Raw genomic sequence first — 17,853 nt, forward strand, 5'->3', positions numbered from 1 at the left:
TTAATTTACAACAATTTCAAATATTAAAATTACTATTTTAATGTGCATATTTCCCCCTTTTTTTTTTTTGCCGGTCAACATCTTGAGCCGCAACCGCACGCGCAAGGAAGGGCATTTCGGGGACAATGTGAACGGACCGTTGCCCCGGCCGAGAAAAAATCGACGTCGCCGCCGCCGCTCTGCTACGGCTCGATAAGGAAATTCGGGGGAAAAAGAAAAAACAATAAATATATCTCATTTTTTTTGGGTTAAATCCGGGGAAAATTTAAAAAAAAAATGAAGAAGAAAATCGACCAATCAGAGGGCGATGCATTGCATTTTTTCCCCCTGTTGCAGGCGCAGAGAGAACAAAGGGGAGCGTCTCCATCCGGTGGCCTGAAGAACAAGAAACAAACAGAGCAGAAGAGGAGGAAGGAAAACGATCCAACAGACAGGCCCAAGCGGAATTCAAAAAGCTCGGAGGAGCAGCGACGAGCGGCGTCCTTCATCTCCGGCGATTCGCAATTGGCGGCGATCGGCCGGCTCGCGGCGGCGGCGGCGACTTCCTCGCTCTGATCGGCGATTGTCGCGCGGGACCGTTTCTCGTCTCCTCCCAATCGTGTCCCTCCCTCGTCGGGGTTGGCTTCGGGAATCGGCGATCGGGTTCGCCCGTGAGGTAGAGGCCGCCGGCGGGGAATCGGTCGGTTTCCGCGTCGCGGTGGTCGATTTTCCATCTTCTGCGCTGCACCTACCTCTCCCTCTCTCTGTCTCCGGGTCAGAGCTCACGGCCGCCCGCCTGCGCGGCGCGAATCCGCGCGCCATCGCGCTTGTCTTTATTCGCGGAAGATCGGATCGGCCAGGTGAGCCCGATCGCAATCCGACCGAAACTCTTTTTCCTCTCGTGTCCTGTTGCTTGAGGAATTCGCGTGCTCTTTCTTAGTTGATTGATGTGATGTTTAAGTGTTGAAGTTTGGTTTGAGTTGTGTCGGTCAAGAGCAGCGTGTTTTGATCTCATTCGTAGCGGTTGAGATGATTCCTGTGCCATTTTAGCTTCCCAAAATTTAATTTGGCGATGTGTTTGTAGTTCCTTTGCCGGTTCCATCCGAAAGGTGCGGCTTCTGAGATTTCTCTTGGTGATACGCGTTATCTAGTCTGATTCGTCATGTAATTCAACTTCTATGCAGTGCTTCAGCTTATGAATATGTGCAGAATTGCTCGTGTCTTTACATGTTAAATAGGTTATGGAAGCAAATATTGAGTTTATTTAGCAGCACCATGACTTCAAGAACTGATAGCTTTGACTGCTCTAGCGCTTGATGTTATAGAACTGTACCTACAGGATAACAGACCATAGCATCAAAGTTGCAAGAGACTACTCAGATTGGTCTCCTGATATTTTTGTTCGTATATGTCTCACAGGGGGTTGTAATTATCTTTTGCTTGCATCCATCTAGTATCCTAGTTCTGGAGATCAGCAAATGAGCGTGTCATGATGAGAGGGTTGGGAGAATTACATGTCAATGGATGCCCCAAACAAGACCTTCTCTGAATTTTTTGCCATCGTCAAGTCCTGGATTCCTTGGCGATCTGATCCAGCTAACGTGTCTAGAGACTTTTGGATGCCCGATCAAAGCTGTAGGGTTTGCTACGATTGTGATTCCCATTTTAACATAATCAATCGCCGACACCATTGTCGACTTTGTGGCAGAGTTTTCTGTGGCAAGTGTACAGCCAATTCAGTTCCCGCCACATCAACTGACTACAAGGCATCCTGCGAAGAGGGGAAGAGGATTCGGGCGTGTAACTATTGCTTCAAGCAATGGGAGCAAAACCCAGAAAGTACTAATAATGGGGATGAATTACCTAACCAGGATTTTAGTTCCTCACCATCAGCAACAAGTTTTGTCAGCAGCAAATCTATTAACACTACCAATAGTGGAAGTATTACTCTTGGTTCAATGTCACAATCTCTTGAGCCGTATCGTTTTGTTCGGCAGAGTTCTGATCTGAGCTCAAACCAGCTATCCATGGTGGAAGAGTGTGCAGATAGGCAAGGTGTGGTAACATCTGGAAAATGCAACTATGATGTAGTAGATTTTGCAAATCGTGGGGCTCCATATGCAAACCATTACGGATTTTCAATGAACAGGTATTTACTTGGCCTATTTGTGTCCATGCTTGAAAAAAGATACGTTAATGTCCATCTAAATGATTCCGATGAGTTGAATTCTTAGAGAAGATTAGAGTTTATGAAATTACTTTTTTGTTTATCCATACCATAGCAGCGAAGGCCATGCCTGCAAGTTGCGATCTCTGTACACAAGCATCATTATTTTGTACTATGTAGATACCTGTCTGCTCTTTGCATGTTTCTGTTAGGCTTTGGACTGAATGTGCGTACCTAATATTCTTTATTGTTTGTTTTTGCTTTGGCATCAGGAGTGATGACGATGAAGATCAGCATGATTTATACCAATCTGACTATGAGGCAAGGCACTTGCCGCTGGAGAATGACCCTGACAGTCAAGTTAATCTCCACGGTTTAGGCAATACTGTGGATTCATATGAGGTGGATCTTCATCGAGAGCAAGTTGAAACGGAAGGTTCAAGTGTCTCCCCTCTGCATGAAAGTTTTGATTCACAGGGATCAAATGAAGTCCAACAGCTCGATAAGAAGGATGATGAGCATTTAATTAGTGATGAATGTGAGGTAGAGTCCTCCTTATATCCTGCGGAAGATGTCGCTTCTGAGCCTGTGGATTTTGAGAACAATGGCCTTCTTTGGCTTCCTCCTGAACCAGAAGATGAAGAAGATGAGAAGGAAGGTCTTCTGTTCGATGATGATGATGATGAGGGGGATGCTGCGGGAGAGTGGGGATATCTACATACCTCCGGCAGTTTTGGAAGCGGTGAGTATCGTGCTAAAGATCGACCAGGTGAGGAGCACAAGAAAGTCATGAAGGACGTGGTTTATGGGCATTTTAGAGCTTTGATAGCTCAGCTACTGCAAGTAGAGAACCTTCATACAGACGAGGAAAACAGTGAAGATGGTTGGTTGGAGATAATTTCATCTCTGTCATGGGAGGCTGCAACACTGTTAAAGCCTGATATGAGCAAAACGGGAGGAATGGACCCTGGGGGATATGTGAAAGTAAAATGCATAGCATCTGGACATCGCCGTGAGAGGTAATACTGCAGTTTTTCGTTTATCTCTTTTATATTTCGTATTTCCCTCTAATATTCTACCATATTCTAGTGAGAAACTAAAGAGCATCTTATGATGTAAATTGGTATTGGGGAATTTATAATATTGTGCCATTTTTAGATGATCCCTTGACATGCATAAACCATGTGCTAACTGGAACTGCAGGAGTTAAATGTGAATCTGTTGAACTGGTTTTATTATGCAATGGTTTCTCCAGATAGATCATGCATTTTTTTTTTCATAAGTAAGGTTAACAAAGAGAGGACAGACGTCAAGCTGGGCTTATCGGAGGGGGTTATCATGGACTTAATTTTTTGTTTTAACAACAAAAATGGAATTGTGAGAAATAGCAAGGAAATTAGCTGGGTGCTTCTAAAAATCTTCTATCTAAGGATCCGATCCTTTTTGCAAGTGAGCCAAGCCCCTGAAAGGAGTATTCAGTATGGGAACCATTTGGGGGTGGTTTTGTACTTATGAATCATTTCGCAAGCTTTGTCCTATTCGATATGGTAGTGGAGGTGTTACAAGCTCCATACTAAAAGCACTGACTTCCTTGTTTATGTGTGGCGGTCCGTAACGTGTGAAACGACCAGGTAGGTAGGACGTCTAAGGTGGCCCCGGCAGGTGGAGGAGGTGGCTCCCATTATGTAACACTTTGTCCAAACCGTTTTCTACCCTACCCAAGATGTTTTCAGGATATCCCAAGTACTTCTGCTTCGTTGCCACGACCCATTAAAGGGGATGTGGTGCCTCTATCTTTAGATATCAATGGTATCAGATATAGAAGCAATATCTTCTAGAACTAAATCTTCTGCCCATTATGTCGTCTTCTAAATCTGTGTTTTAGTGTCTAATCATCAGCTTTATGTGATACGGTTCTCAATGACACAAGCTGTGTGCAATATCTCTTGTTTCACTCAGAGATATATGTTGATTACCGACATATAGCTGCAGTGTTCATTTTATCTTCCTGATGAATTGTTCTATTTCCTTTGTGCAGTATGGTGGTGAAAGGAGTTGTATGTAAGAAAAATGTTTCCCATCGAAGGATGACCTCAAAAATTGAAAAACCACGCATTTTGATTCTTGGAGGAGCTCTCGAGTATCAACGAGTCTCCAACCTCTTGTCAAGTTTTGATACTCTGCTGCGACAGGTTCTACTTACTAGTCCTTTTCTTGCTTTAGTCTGGAAAATAGTCATTTTGTTAAAGCAGGGAGTTATAACACTCAATCCTGCTTGATTTTGCTTGATCTTTGAATTTCTTTTGATCTCTAATAGTTTCATAATGAAAAAAGAAAAGAAAAGAAAACGAGTACATGCCATTTCTAGAGTACATGAAGAGTTATGCTCAATTATTAGTGCATGGATATGAAAAATTTGTTCTGAGTTGGTTTTTTTATAAGTTTCACCTTTTCATCATTGTAGGAAATGGAATATCTAAAAATGGCTGTTGCAAAGATAGATGCACAACACCCTGATGTTCTTTTGGTCGAGAACTCAGTTTCTCGGTATGCGCTGGAGTACTTGCTTGCAAAAGACATATCCCTCGTTCTTAATATCAAGAGACCACTGTTAGAACGCATAGCCCGCTGCATAGGTGCTCAGATAGTTCCTTCTATTGATAGTTTGTCAGCACAGAAGTTGGGCTATTGTGATAAATTTCATGTGGAGAGGTTCTTGGAAGAGCATGGTGCTGCAGGACAAGGAGGGAAAAAACTGACAAAGACGCTCATGTACTTTGAAGGCTGTCCAAGGCCACTGGGTTTCACCGTAAGTTCTCAATCATAGTGCATGTCTATGAAGATGCAGTAAAATGCAAAGGATGGAGTAAAAACATGAAGTTTCTAGAAATAGGGTAGAAATGCGAGTTAATTCATTTGATTGCTTTCAGATGCTTCTAGTTCCTTTTTTTCACCTTGATTTTGGTTCCTTACGCTTACCATCTTGAATGTACGGTAGTTTTGATTCTGAAGAATTATTAGGTAGAAATTGGTAAAACTACTTATGCAACACCGATAGGTAGCAATCTTAAAGATGTTTTTGCCCTCTGGGGAGTTAGCTGAAACTTGGAAGGCCATTTAGTGAACTTACAATTAATTTCCTTTTCTGCATTGGATTTAGATTTTACTGAGAGGTGCTAATGGAGATGAGCTGAAGAAAGTTAAGCATGTGGTCCAGTATGGAGTTTTTGCTGCTTATCATTTGGCATTGGAGACATCCTTTCTTGCTGATGAGAGAGCTTCCCTTCCAGAACTTCCACTGAAATCCCCTATTACCGTGGCACTTCCTGATAAACCATTAAGCATAGAGAGGTCAATATCAACAATACCTGGTTTCATGGTTCCTTCAAGTGAGAAGCCTCAAGGTTCTGAAGCTGGTGCTGAACCCCACCAATCTAACAGTGTCCCTTCCTCTAATGTGTCAACATTGACAAGTGATAGCACTGTTCAAAATCTGGAGTTGGCGTTGTCAGCTCGTTTTACTGATGGTTCTGGCAATTTCTCTGCAAATCTCATCAACTCCTTCACTTCATTTAGGTCTGCTCCTTCCCGGAGGAAAGTTGATTCCGACAGTCATGACAGCCTGTTTACTCTTTATGGTGTATCTGAGATACCTGAGCAAACAATCTCCACGGAAAGCAATGCTTCCAATATTGACCATCCTGTCCAGGGTGATCACCTCACTGCTAATAATTTTGGGCCTTTGGTAAATGTTACTATGTCAAACGATGCCCATACAGACAATTTTGCAACAGATGCGCCGGTACTATGTCATATGGAAGGTGCATTGCTGCAACAGGAAAATAAAAACCTTGTGGTTGAATCTGGTACTTCGAAGGAAGAGTTTCCTCCATCACCTTCTGACCATCAGAGCATTTTGGTCTCCTTGTCATCACGGTGTGTATGGAAGGGTACCACATGTGAAAGATCACATCTCTTCAGAATTAAATACTATGGCAGTTTTGATAAACCTCTGGGTCGATTTTTACGAGATCATTTATTTGATCAGGTACTATTCATAATCATTGAAAGTTCTCTGTGTTCTTTTTTATTTATACTTAAGCTAACATATTGTTCCCTTGCTCAGAATTATCGATGCGATCAATGTGTGATGCCGTCAGAAGCACATATTCAATGCTACACTCATCGACAGGGCACCCTCACTATATCTGTTAAGAAGCTACCGGAAATCCTTCTACCTGGTGAAAGGGATGGAAAGATCTGGATGTGGCACCGCTGCCTGCAATGTCCACGGTCTAATGGTTTCCCTCCAGCTACTCGAAGAGTGGTGATGTCAGATGCTGCTTGGGGTTTATCTTTTGGAAAGTTCTTGGAGCTCAGCTTTTCTAATCATGCAGCTGCTAGTAGGGTGGCAAGCTGTGGTCACTCTCTTCATAGAGATTGTCTTCGTTTCTATGGGTAATCTTTCGTATTTCCTTTTAGTGGATGTTTAAAAAGAAAGGAGTTTATGGGCAAAATGTGCAGCCATAATCATGACAGAAAAAAATAGCAGATCTGGGCAGAAAATGAAGTTTCGCTTTGACAATATCAAATGGAAATATATGCAGTTGGTCTTTGACTTATTTCATTTGCTACACGGCAAGTAGATGGACTGAGAAATTGGAAAAAAATATTATTTTGAACATTGCCGACTGCATTCACATAGTAAATTCTTTATTTTTTCCCTGCTTAACTGCTCGCCTGTGTTGTCTATGCAGTGGTAGTAATGTTGTAGATCTTACATTATGTGAATGTGCAGATTTGGTAATATGGTCGCTTGCTTCCGGTATGCATCTATTGACGTTCACTCTGTTTATCTTCCACCTTCCAAAGTGGATTTTAGCTGTGAGAATCAAGAGTGGATACAAAAAGAAGCAGATGAAGTATGACTCTCAACTATCTGTCAAATATCGTTTTTTCCTTTTTTGAATACACCTGATTGTCTTGTTTGCTTTCGGCAGCTGGTTGACCGGGCAGAGCTTCTGTTTTTGGAAGTACTTAATATGCTTAGTCAACTTGAAGAGAAACGATATGTCGAGGGACATGTTCTGAGTTCATCAGAATTAAGACGTCGAATTGTAGAGTTGGAGGGTATGTTACAACAGGAGAAGGCAGAATTTGAGGTATAGATATCTCCTGTTTCCACTCATTGAGCTTCAAGTATTGAATATATTTGCCTAAAGCTAGTGTTATGTGGTGATAAAACTGAGTTATTCTTCTTCTGTTTTATTCTGAAATTCACAGGAAATAATTAGTGATTTAAGTTGTACTGGCCACTGTGACCTGATTTGCTGATGAAAATCAGACATGTTTTGCCTGTTGGGCTTGCTCATTGTTTGCAATCATATTTAATTGAAGCTTTGGAATCTGCACAATTCAACTTTGATAATATAAGCTACAAATCTCAGTCTATCTGCTAGCTAATGGTGAAGAACAATCTCTACATTATGTCTCAGGAATTGCTTCAAAAGACTTTGAAAAGGGAAGTGGCGAAGGGCCAATGTGTGATTGACATTCTGGAGATTAATCGTCTGCGGAGACAATTACTCATCCAATCTATTATTTGGGATCATCGCCTGGTTCACCTGTCTAGTTTGAGTAATGTTGAGGATGGTCCGAGAAGCTTGAGCTCAGAAGAAAAGGAAACTTCTTTTCATAAAGACGAGACACCTTCCGAGGTGAATGTGGCCCCCAGGGAAGAAACAGTCGTTAGCAATTCTGAATCTTTCCGTTTGGATGACAGAAATACTAGTCTGGAAGGGGGATTTGAATGCCAAAGTGAGCAAGGTGATGATGTTGGTCAAGATAATCATATGGGTGAAAGTGCAAGTTCCAGAGAACAAAAGCAAGCAAAAGTATATGCAAACATGAATGCCTCCGATCAATCTGAGCCTCTGGAAAGTGGGACAAATGTTCGCAGGTCCCTATCTGAGGGGCAGTTTCCTACACCACACAATTTGTCAGAGACCCTGGATGCTGCATGGACTGGTAAAAATCAATCAAATACGGCAGTGAAAAAGGAGATCTCCTCTGCACTTTCTGATTCAGCCATAATTGATTCTTTGAAGGGAGAAGCAGTGGCTGATGGGTTGGGTGTGAATGGCTATGCAGAGGACTTAAGCAAACTGAAGGTTTCCAGTTCTTTGCCTCCTTTATTGTCCCCCAAGGACTATGATGATGAGAGTGACTCAGTTAGCTGGCTAGGAGTGCCTATAAGCCTATACCGCTCTTTTAACAAGAATGTCTTAGCAGGATCTCAAAAGCTTGATATGCTTGGAGAGTACCATCCTATCTATATTTCATCCTCTCGGGAGTCAGAACTTAATGGTGGAGCTCGGCTGCTTCTGCCTGTTGGAATCGATGACACTGTTATTCCTGTTTATGATGATGAGCCCACTAGTATGATATCTTATGCATTGGTATCATCGGACTATCATGCTCAATTATGTGATGAGTCTGAAAAAGTAAAGGATGCTGAACCCGTGGCTGCGTTATCATCTTTGGATTCCGTTAGTTTTCATTCGTTTCAGTCATTTGATGATATGACATCTGAAAGTAGAAGTCTTAGTTCTGTAGAAGAGAGCATGCTATCAGTGTCTGGGTCTCGTAGCTCCCTGGGCTTAGACCCACTATCATATACTAAAGCCTTGCATGCGAAGATCTCATTTGCAGATGCTGGAGGTGTGAAATATTCTGTAACTTGCTACTATGCGAAACGATTTGAAGCTTTAAGGAGGATGTGTTGCCCATCTGAGATGGATTTTGTGAGGTCCCTTAGTCGTTGTAAGAAGTGGGGGGCACAGGGTGGAAAGAGCAATGTCTTCTTTGCGAAGACATTGGATGATCGGTTTATCATCAAGCAAGTCACCAAGACAGAGCTAGAGTCATTTATCAAGTTCGCTCCTGCGTATTTCAAGTACCTCTCTGAATCAATTGGCACGGGGAGTCCAACATGCTTGGCAAAGATTCTTGGAATCTATCAGGTATGCGAACAAGGACATCTCGAGTGCTCATTTGATATGTGTGTTAACCTGATAATTTATCAATCTCCAAGTTTGTGATTGCGGACATTATGTCCTTACTCCTTAGCCGGAAGGGTCTAGGCAATGCCCAGCCCAAGGGTTGCACCACGGTCGTTGATTTGATGTGCCATGGAACCAACTGCAATTCCTGTAGGTCATCCTGTTTTGGGTACTTTCACTTCTTGGATTGCTACCTTTGGTGATCAAATGACCACCGCTTACGTAATTGACAAAGTCAAGACATTTAATGGGACGAGTACAATCTTTAACCTAATATTAGGCTCTTGAATTCATTGGAAAACAGCTAGCTTATGAGTAAATGCTATTGCTTTGTTTTATTACACCGCAGTGAATTCTTTATCCGTAATTTTGAAGTACTAGAAGAAGCTATATCTCTCCCACATCCATAGTTCTTGACCTTGAACAAATTTTTCAAAGCATAAGGCTACCCAAATTAGGGAATCACTAAGCCTATACTTGCAAAGGGCAATACTGGTTAATTTTGTATCCAATCTTCGTGCCTATATCATGCCACATATTGTGCCATGATCTGAGAACAATAGGTTAAACTTCGGCCCTATGCTTAGGACTTTTATTACCGTTAAATATGACAGCATACTGAGCTTGTCAAATATAGTGTGAATTTGGTTAGAACTTATTTTCCTCCAAGTTGATTGAGTGAAGAAATCATTTCTGATACTCACCGATTGCAGCTAATAACCCTTATCACAGTTCACTCATATGTTAGACAGCTTTGTAGCGTCTTAGTTTAATCATTGATCTACTTTTTGTGTGTAGGTAACGTCAAAGCATGTCAAAGGAGGTAAAGAAACCAAGATGGATGTCCTTATTATGGAGAATCTTCTCTATGGGAGGAAAGTGACGCGGCTTTATGACTTAAAAGGATCTTCTCGATCACGCTATAATCCCGACTCCAGTGGAAGCAACAAAGTTCTGCTGGATCAAAACTTGATTGAAGCAATGCGAACTTCACCCATTTTTGTGGGAAATAAGGCAAAACGGTTGTTGGAGAGAGCTGTCTGGAACGACACTTCTTTTCTCGCGGTAATCTGTCTCTCTCTCTCTCTCTCACGCGCATGCGCGCGCACGCGCATCCGTATGCACTAGTAAAGCTAATAATTCCCTGTGATGGCCTTCTGTTGCAGTCGGTGGATGTGATGGATTACTCGCTTCTGGTTGGAGTTGATGAAGAGAAGCATGAGTTAGTACTTGGGATCATTGATTTCATGCGTCAGTATACTTGGGACAAGCACCTCGAAACTTGGGTCAAGACTTCGGGCATACTTGGCGGGCCAAAGAATGAACCTCCAACCGTAATTTCGCCCAAGCAGTACAAGAAAAGATTCAGGAAAGCGATGACTACCTATTTCCTCATGGTCCCAGATCAGTGGTCACCTGCAACTATCATCCCAAGTAGATCACAGTCCGATTTACAGGAGGAGGACGCACAGATGGCCCTTCAGTGAACCGATGCCCCTGTAGATTTCTTCGAAGCTACGATTAGGATACGCCCTCTATTTCTTTGCTCACAATTTTTTCTTCCCTTTCCGCCGTGTCCCATTCTTTTCCCTTGCCGGGTTCTTCATGGTATCTTTCGAAAGAGCATATATCTTCATTGTTTTGTAGAAATTTGCAGATCGGGGCTGTCGAAGCCACAGCGACCTGTCAGGCGTAAATTATTAGATGGCCTTGATAGGGACGTTTTGTACAGAAGTAATCGTGCATATATGAAGCATTGCAATGTGTATATGAATCCGTGTGAGGTTTTGCCTTGATTTGAATGTCAATTTCAATCAATTTTTTACGATGGTTAACACAATCCACACGCAATCCCTCACTCTTTGTCTTCGCTTTTTCTTTCTTCATTCTGTAGTGGGCTTCTCCATCGAGTGAGCTCCGGCAGAGAGCATGAGTTTTTTTTTTTTGGGTCAAAGTGAGCATGAGTTTACTAGTACTGAATATCGTCTTTTTGCATATACAAGGTTAGCACTACGGCTGCTTAATCGATGATTCGGATTTTAAAAGTAGTGCGTTTTCTTCTCTCTTAAATCCGTCTAAAAAGCGGCAATCTATCAGAGACGATTCCGGGAATGGAGCGGGAAAGGAAGCGCTTTGCTCTTTAGGCATCATAGAGTGTTGCACTGATGGGAGACTATATAGCTTGTGCTCATAAACTCTCGTCCTTTTGACATTACACTTCACATTCACAAAGCCATTCAAAGAAAAATTCACACTTCGACCAAGTCAGCCACTGCTCAACAGACACTGTTTGAAAAGCTATTCTCTAGCTCAAGTCCTCCTGTAGAATACCTCCCACATCATCCGCTTTGTACAATGCACCGCCATCTTGTGCAATCTGAAGCCAATTTTGTTGAAGAAGATCGATGATATCGGCATCCCTGAGGACCATTCAAGATTGTTTAGACAAAGCTGATCTGTTGTGTCGATTGTTCTAGGAGGGATAAGAACAGTGTTTAAAAGCCATTCACCTGGCTTCACAGCTGTATGCAGTTCTCGGAATCTTTCTGCGGAGTCTCGGGCCCTCGTCGTATCCTTCGCAAGTGATCTCCCCGCTCTCGTCTCGGTAACATACTATGCCTTTGCATTGATCCTCAAAAACCTGCAATAAAAACCCAGAATCTAAGTATTGAAAAAGAAGATGAAGTCGGATCAATGGAAGTTGCTTTCTACCGCGAATTGATCGCGTTCTATGATGAGTTTGCACAAGAAGCATGAAGGCTTTGCAGGTCTCACTCCGCAAAACCAAAACAGGTCGACGTAGAGATCGCGGGTCTACCTGGTTCTTCAAGGATGATCGGGTTCGGACCGCAGTAGCTCTGTTGACCGGAAGCTGGTTGCGCGGGAGCATCGTAACCGAGCCGACCGGCTTCATAATCCGAATCGAGTCCCATAGAACTATCTGAGGGGATTTGGGATACGTCACAGCCATTGATCTCATGAAGCTGTGCAATTAAGGAGATGAATTGCTGACCTCAAACGAGTGAGAAGGAGAAGATTTGAGCACAGGAAACGTTTACTGTTGGGCGGTGTGCTATTGTCTGGTTTGCGTATGGTTGAGGCATTGATATTTAAAGTGGTTCATGTCTAGTCATAGTGCATCATATTTTGTATTATACTAGAGGGGGTGGGTCCATGGAGCTTATCTTGTAAAATGTTCATCGATGACTTTCATTTAATAATCTCCACCTTGTAATTGTCCACCTCACGACCTTGTTACATCGGAGGACGTCTCTAACATTTAATTTAGCCAGACAGGATAATGTTCTGTTGAATAATAAATCGTAAATTCCAAGATAACGATGGTAAAATCATGCAACCAACAACCTACTGGTTAAATATATCGACGCGAATTTTAGCATTAATGTTACGACCTCCGACCATCTATGTAAGTAGTTGGCAAACAAGAAGAAACCTCATCAGCTTCCAAATGCCATAAATTGAGCTTCCGCACACTCCAATTCGAATTGGGCTTACTTCGACATAGGTAAACACAATTCATCAAGTTGCTTCGACACATAGTTATTAATAGTTAGTAGCATTCCTGACTATTCTCGTGTGCGTTGCACAAGACAAATGAGTCTGAGAAACCCTAGCGCAGATCTCTCTCTCTCTCTTTGGCAATATTCCGCCAAAATGAAAGCTCAAATTTTTCTCTCTCTCAAGCCGAGGTTCCTTATCACTTGACAGCCCCAATTTTCACAAACAGTCGGTTCGCTCTGCACGAGTCGCTGTCGTGTGATGCATCCGAGCAAGCATCCTCGACTCCTCAGGATCCGTGACTAGCCGGGCCGGATGCCCGAGGGCGAAATTAAATTAATAAATGAAATATAAATATACCTCTAATTACGGACCACTTTTGGGCCTGGACTGGCCCCGATCAAAGATGGGCCTTCAGGAATGGCTTCACTGGGCCTGGCGATCCTCCTCTCATCTCAGGCCCATTTGCTTCCCCACCACCGCCAACCTGACTTGCTTCGCAAGCAGGGTTCTTCGCTAAAAGAGACCCCCAAACACACCAAGAGAGAAGAACACACTGAACCGAAGAAGCAGCACGGAGCCTCTCGACGCGCTCCACGACCCCCGCAAATCTCTCCAGGTAAGCTCTCCATCGGCGCAATCGGCGATTCGATCGCCGCCGTGTTCTTCTTCTCCTTCTTCTCCTTTTGCTCGGCATTCCGGCGTCGCGATTCGTCGTCCGATCCTCCCTCGGATCGGGGGATGGCTTGTTTTGGGAATTGCCGAGTCCGTCGCGATCCGATTCCGATTCTGAGATTTCGTTTTCGCCGGTCGCAGGTTGTCCGTCTGAGCTCGTCGCCGAGATGTTCCTCACGAGGTGAGCTGCATTCGATTCCGGTGGAGTTGGCCGCCGGCGGGGCTGGGGTTCTAGGTTTTAGCTGAGTTGGTTTTGGCGTTTGTTTTGGTTTCGTGCAGGACCGAGTACGACAGAGGAGTGAACACCTTCTCTCCGGAAGGCAGATTGTTTCAAGTCGAATATGCCATTGAAGCCATCAAGGTAAAACGGGCCTTCCTTCGCCCTTGCCGCTGCTTTTCTTTTCCGGTTAATGTCGTGGAAATGAACTGGTGACGGGTGCTGTTGTGGGACTTGTTTTTTTTTAGCTTGTTGATGATGAGTGGGACGCGTGTGTGGGTGTGTTTGAATTACTGCAGTTGGGCTCGACCGCGATCGGGTTGAAGACGAAGGAAGGCGTGGTGCTCGCTGTCGAGAAGCGTATTACCTCGCCCTTGCTGGTCTGTTTTCTTGTATTTCTTCCTTTTTTTTTTATTTTCGAGTATATCCTGCGTTGGAGATATCGGGCCTTTTCCGGATTGTTGAGTGGCATTGCTGGTTGTTCTTGTCTTATTTTGAATTGTTGACCGACTTTTCCGGGTGATGTAAATATATACGACTTGATTGTTTAGCCAATTCATGTGATGGGAAATGGAATGCGTGTTTACTTCTCTGTCTGATGATATGAGGGAATAGATGACTACTTAAAATGACATTCAAGTCCCTCATTCTGATTTTCCCAATAGGGCGTGTGGGACTGGACGTGATGTATGCACATGAAAATGACATTGTAAAGACCTTGCTTGACGCTATATGGTTTTTTACTGGAGTATGATTATATCAATTTTTCCCAAGTCGGTGCACTAAATGTATGAACAACATTTCTCTATTTTGACTACTAAATATTGTTTTCACTATATGGTAGTTGTGGACAATTTACATTGAGTTCTTACTAGAACAACTCTTCACTCACTGGCAGGAGCCGAGCAGTGTTGAGAAAATCATGGAAATTGATGACCATATTGGATGTGCCATGAGTGGCTTGATTGCTGATGCACGCACTCTAGTTGAACATGCTCGGGTGGAAACTCAAGTACGGGCTGTCCTAATTCTTTGTCCTCCTTTTTATTTTAAGCTGATTGTTCCTCATTTTAATTATTACGCTGGATATGGTCTGCAGAATCATAGGTTCTCATATGGTGAGCCCATGACTGTTGAATCCACAACCCAAGCCCTTTGTGATCTTGCTTTGCGATTTGGTGAGGGTGACGAAGAATCAATGGTAATACATTTCTGTCAACGGTCGTGCATTTTTTTTTTCTTCATTTTCTGCAGAACATTCGTGAGAAAACCCATCTTTTGAGTTTTGCATGTGAATATCAGTTTCGATATGGTTGGTACTTGCTTTGCCCTTTAAATTCCCTTTTTGTCTTATTGTTCTTGAAAATAACTTGCGGATGTTCAGCATTGTTGTAGAGTTTTAGTAGGTTGCTTGATGCTTGTTGCTTCGTATGCTTCTTTTTTCCTCTTGCTGGTAATGATCTTGGGGTTTCTCCTTTCCCCTGTTATGTCAAAAGAAAAGAGTGCAAGAGATGTGTCTTTTTCCTAGGGTGAAGAACTTTGCCATTTGCAGCTTGGAGTTTCTGTAATATGGGCAGAAGCTAGGTGTCAGGGCATAGGTTGCATAGCAACTTTCTTTTTGGAGATTATGGAAGTCTCTTGAGGGCCATCTTTCCCTAGCAGGGTCGGTGTCTAAGGATACACTAAACATGTACATCTGTCGTTTCTAGTTTGCAATTCTGCTATGTGATGCCGAAACATGGGTTCGAATTGGAAGGCAAAAGATGCTTCAATTCAGCACCGCTTTTCTCATGTCTTCATGAGCGTATGTGCATTGTGTATTTTAAATGCTTTCTCACGGGTGATTATCCTGTTGTGCAGTCTCGTCCTTTTGGAGTCTCTCTTCTCATTGCTGGACATGATGAAAATGGACCCAGCTTGTAAGTAGACTTGAACTTTTAAGTTTTTAAATGCGGTCCAAATGCTTGCAAGATACAAGATCTCTTTTTCTTCTCATGCCTTGAGTATCTGTTTTTCGCTGGATGTAGAGGAGTTAATAGGATCTGGTTTGGCATAGAGTTTGGAAATTCTTGCTGGTGATTTTCTTTGGAGGTTTTTCCAGTAGTCATATGACTAAATTCAATGATCAGGCAAACAACCACAAGTACTTTGTTGCTTTCCATTACCACAATGAGATGATGTGTCAAAGCTTCTACTTGTATGGTTGCTTTCCAATAGTGCCTCATTACAATGCAACTAAGTGCCGTATCTACTATGAAAGTTTTAAGAGTCCTTTCTACTAGTTACTCATAAAAAGTGATTCTGTATACTAATGCTATCATTTAACCTAAGAATGTCTTGACTCATCTTTTTTTATAGCAACATAGTAAGTTTGTTCTTTTTATTGGCAGTCTCTTTTGGACTGCAAGATTGAAAGATCTGCACTTATCATTTCTAGCTAAGAGTATGGGGTTTGTTGTTGCACAAGTACTAGGTTTAAATAGCAATTTATTTTTAATCTTAACTTGTATAAAACTGGGCTCTATGATGAAATGATCTTTGTTAATTTTTTTAATCGTGAGCCTACTGAAGCTATAGTTTCTCGTCTCGAAGTTTTAGCATTTCTTCTCTACTTGTGAACTGCACGAATAAGATTTTTAGCTGCGTTGGACTTTGACTCATGGTTCAGTAATTATTACAACCGGCTAGATTTCTTCTCTATCAACTTTTAGAGAAGTAGCTCAAATTATTACTTAACTTGAAATAGCCGCATGTTCTACCGGTAGTGTTTACTGAATACTACAGAATACTCCTTTTTAGTTTTAAACAACTACAACAAACGAAGCGTTATATCACTAGGTGAGGTCGGTTACATGAATTTTTTACGCCACTGTGCTCCATGTGTCGAGTCTTTTGTAAACTAGAAGTGCTTCATATTTTTCCTTATTGGATCGAAACTATGATACTATTTGTTATATCCCTGAGATGCATTTTAAGACTCTAGAGCGTCTTTTCGCTTGTTGGCCTGTGCTTATCATCAACGTGCCATCCATGAGGGCCTTGGGTTATTTACTCAGAAAAAAACCTTTTGCTTGACAGATACTATACAGATCCCTCTGGCACATTTTGGCAGTGCAATGCAAAAGCCATTGGGTCAGGTTCAGAAGGAGCAGATAGCTCATTGCAGGAGCAATATAATAAGGTATGTGCTCTCATCTGATGGATGTTAGCAAAGTTGAAGTTTCCATACTAGGTGATCACAATCTTACCTGGTTGAATACTTCAGTCTTTGCATTTGCTGCAACTTTTGAGAAGTGCTGGTGAATCAATTAAGATTGGTTGCAGGACCTAACTCTTCTGGAAGCTGAGAAAATTGCTCTTTCCATCCTCAAGCAGGTCATGGAGGAAAGGGTAATGCATCAACCGAATTGCCTGTGTACTTTTTCATTGTTGGTTAATTGTCGTCTTCCTCGTGTGCTCTTCGTAAATGGATTTTGGTATGAATTATCAGGTGACGCCCAACAATGTGGACATTGCAAAGGTGGCTCCTACATACCATCTCTACACACCTGCTGAGGTGGAGGCGGTCATTAGTCGACTATGAGGAGATTCTCCATGGAACTTCGCATTTAGAGTAATGTTCTTGGCATGTGCCCCACCCATGCGTGCTTTTGAAGAATTCTTGCCTGTAATTGTACTTTGCAAAGCCAGAGATTGGAACTGCCATCCTATTTTGGTCGGGTTATCATTCCAGGACTAATGTTGTGGATTATACAATTTCTTCCCTTAATTTGAATTGAATACAGTGTAGAGACAATTATTCTACCTTTTGTATCTTTCTGACCGGAGGCAGTTCATGGACGGCCGATGAGCTATAAGAGTGACGGATCTTACTCAAACCTTTTCTTTTGATTTATTGTTGCTTAGGGAAACTTTATCGACTGGATAACCTCAGGTTGCGCTGATAGAAAGGTGCTCGTGCTGCTCTGCGACATACTTACTCCTGTGCTAGAGTGCACCTCATTGTTATGCAACGTGCATATGCATCGGGGTTGGTATTGCGTGAACTTCTCTAGTCCTTAAATTTGACGAAGTTTTCAGGTGCATCATGGGTAGTTTCTCATTACAGCACTGGGAGAGAGTCGCAGTTACAGAGGATAATTGACCGAGAAATGGAAGTGCACCACATGGGCAGATCCTTTTGTCTTCTAAGCTATGTGGTTCTTGTGCTTAGCAAAACCCAACACACTAGGGCA

General features: G+C 42.5%; 3 protein-coding genes across 4 annotated transcripts; 2 read left to right on the forward strand and 1 right to left on the reverse strand.

The window, feature by feature from the left end:
* Positions 1-1,417: 1,417 nt before the first annotated feature.
* On the forward strand, positions 1,418-11,035 carry LOC115683630 (1-phosphatidylinositol-3-phosphate 5-kinase FAB1B). Of its 2 annotated transcripts, XM_030608187.2 has the most exons (11): positions 1,418-2,128; positions 2,419-3,165; positions 4,185-4,338; positions 4,611-4,955; positions 5,307-6,194; positions 6,273-6,604; positions 6,945-7,068; positions 7,147-7,308; positions 7,642-9,168; positions 10,006-10,272; positions 10,374-11,035. In XM_030608187.2, exons 1-11 carry the CDS (start codon positions 1,494-1,496, stop codon positions 10,692-10,694), a joined length of 5,502 nt encoding a protein of 1,833 aa, XP_030464047.2. In that variant the 5' UTR covers positions 1,418-1,493; the 3' UTR covers positions 10,695-11,035. The 2 variants fall into 2 exon arrangements, with proteins under 2 accessions (XP_030464047.2, XP_056176635.1); XM_056320660.1 differs by lacking the exon at positions 4,611-4,955.
* Positions 11,036-11,389: 354 nt separating this feature from the next.
* Positions 11,390-12,304, reverse strand: LOC115683631 (uncharacterized). The gene is made up of 3 exons (XM_030608188.2): positions 12,026-12,304; positions 11,718-11,848; positions 11,390-11,627 (listed from the first exon to the last, which is right to left on the reverse strand). The coding sequence occupies exons 1-3, from the start codon at positions 12,185-12,187 to the stop codon at positions 11,513-11,515; spliced, it is 408 nt and encodes a 135-aa protein (XP_030464048.2). The 5' UTR covers positions 12,188-12,304; the 3' UTR covers positions 11,390-11,512.
* Positions 12,305-13,235: 931 nt separating this feature from the next.
* Positions 13,236-17,422, forward strand: LOC115683624 (proteasome subunit alpha type-5). Its single transcript, XM_030608180.2, has 10 exons — positions 13,236-13,345; positions 13,543-13,582; positions 13,681-13,762; positions 13,918-13,998; positions 14,517-14,630; positions 14,718-14,819; positions 15,479-15,537; positions 16,697-16,799; positions 16,943-17,008; positions 17,109-17,422. Exons 2-10 carry the CDS (start codon positions 13,569-13,571, stop codon positions 17,199-17,201), a joined length of 714 nt encoding a protein of 237 aa, XP_030464040.1. The 5' UTR covers positions 13,236-13,345; positions 13,543-13,568; the 3' UTR covers positions 17,202-17,422.
* Positions 17,423-17,853: the final 431 nt, after the last annotated feature.

Source organism: Syzygium oleosum, unplaced genomic scaffold (genome assembly GCF_021117445.2).
Source record: "Syzygium oleosum isolate NSW1041296 unplaced genomic scaffold, Sole_v2.1 Sole_v2.20, whole genome shotgun sequence".
Lineage (NCBI taxonomy): Eukaryota > Viridiplantae > Streptophyta > Magnoliopsida > Myrtales > Myrtaceae > Syzygium > Syzygium oleosum.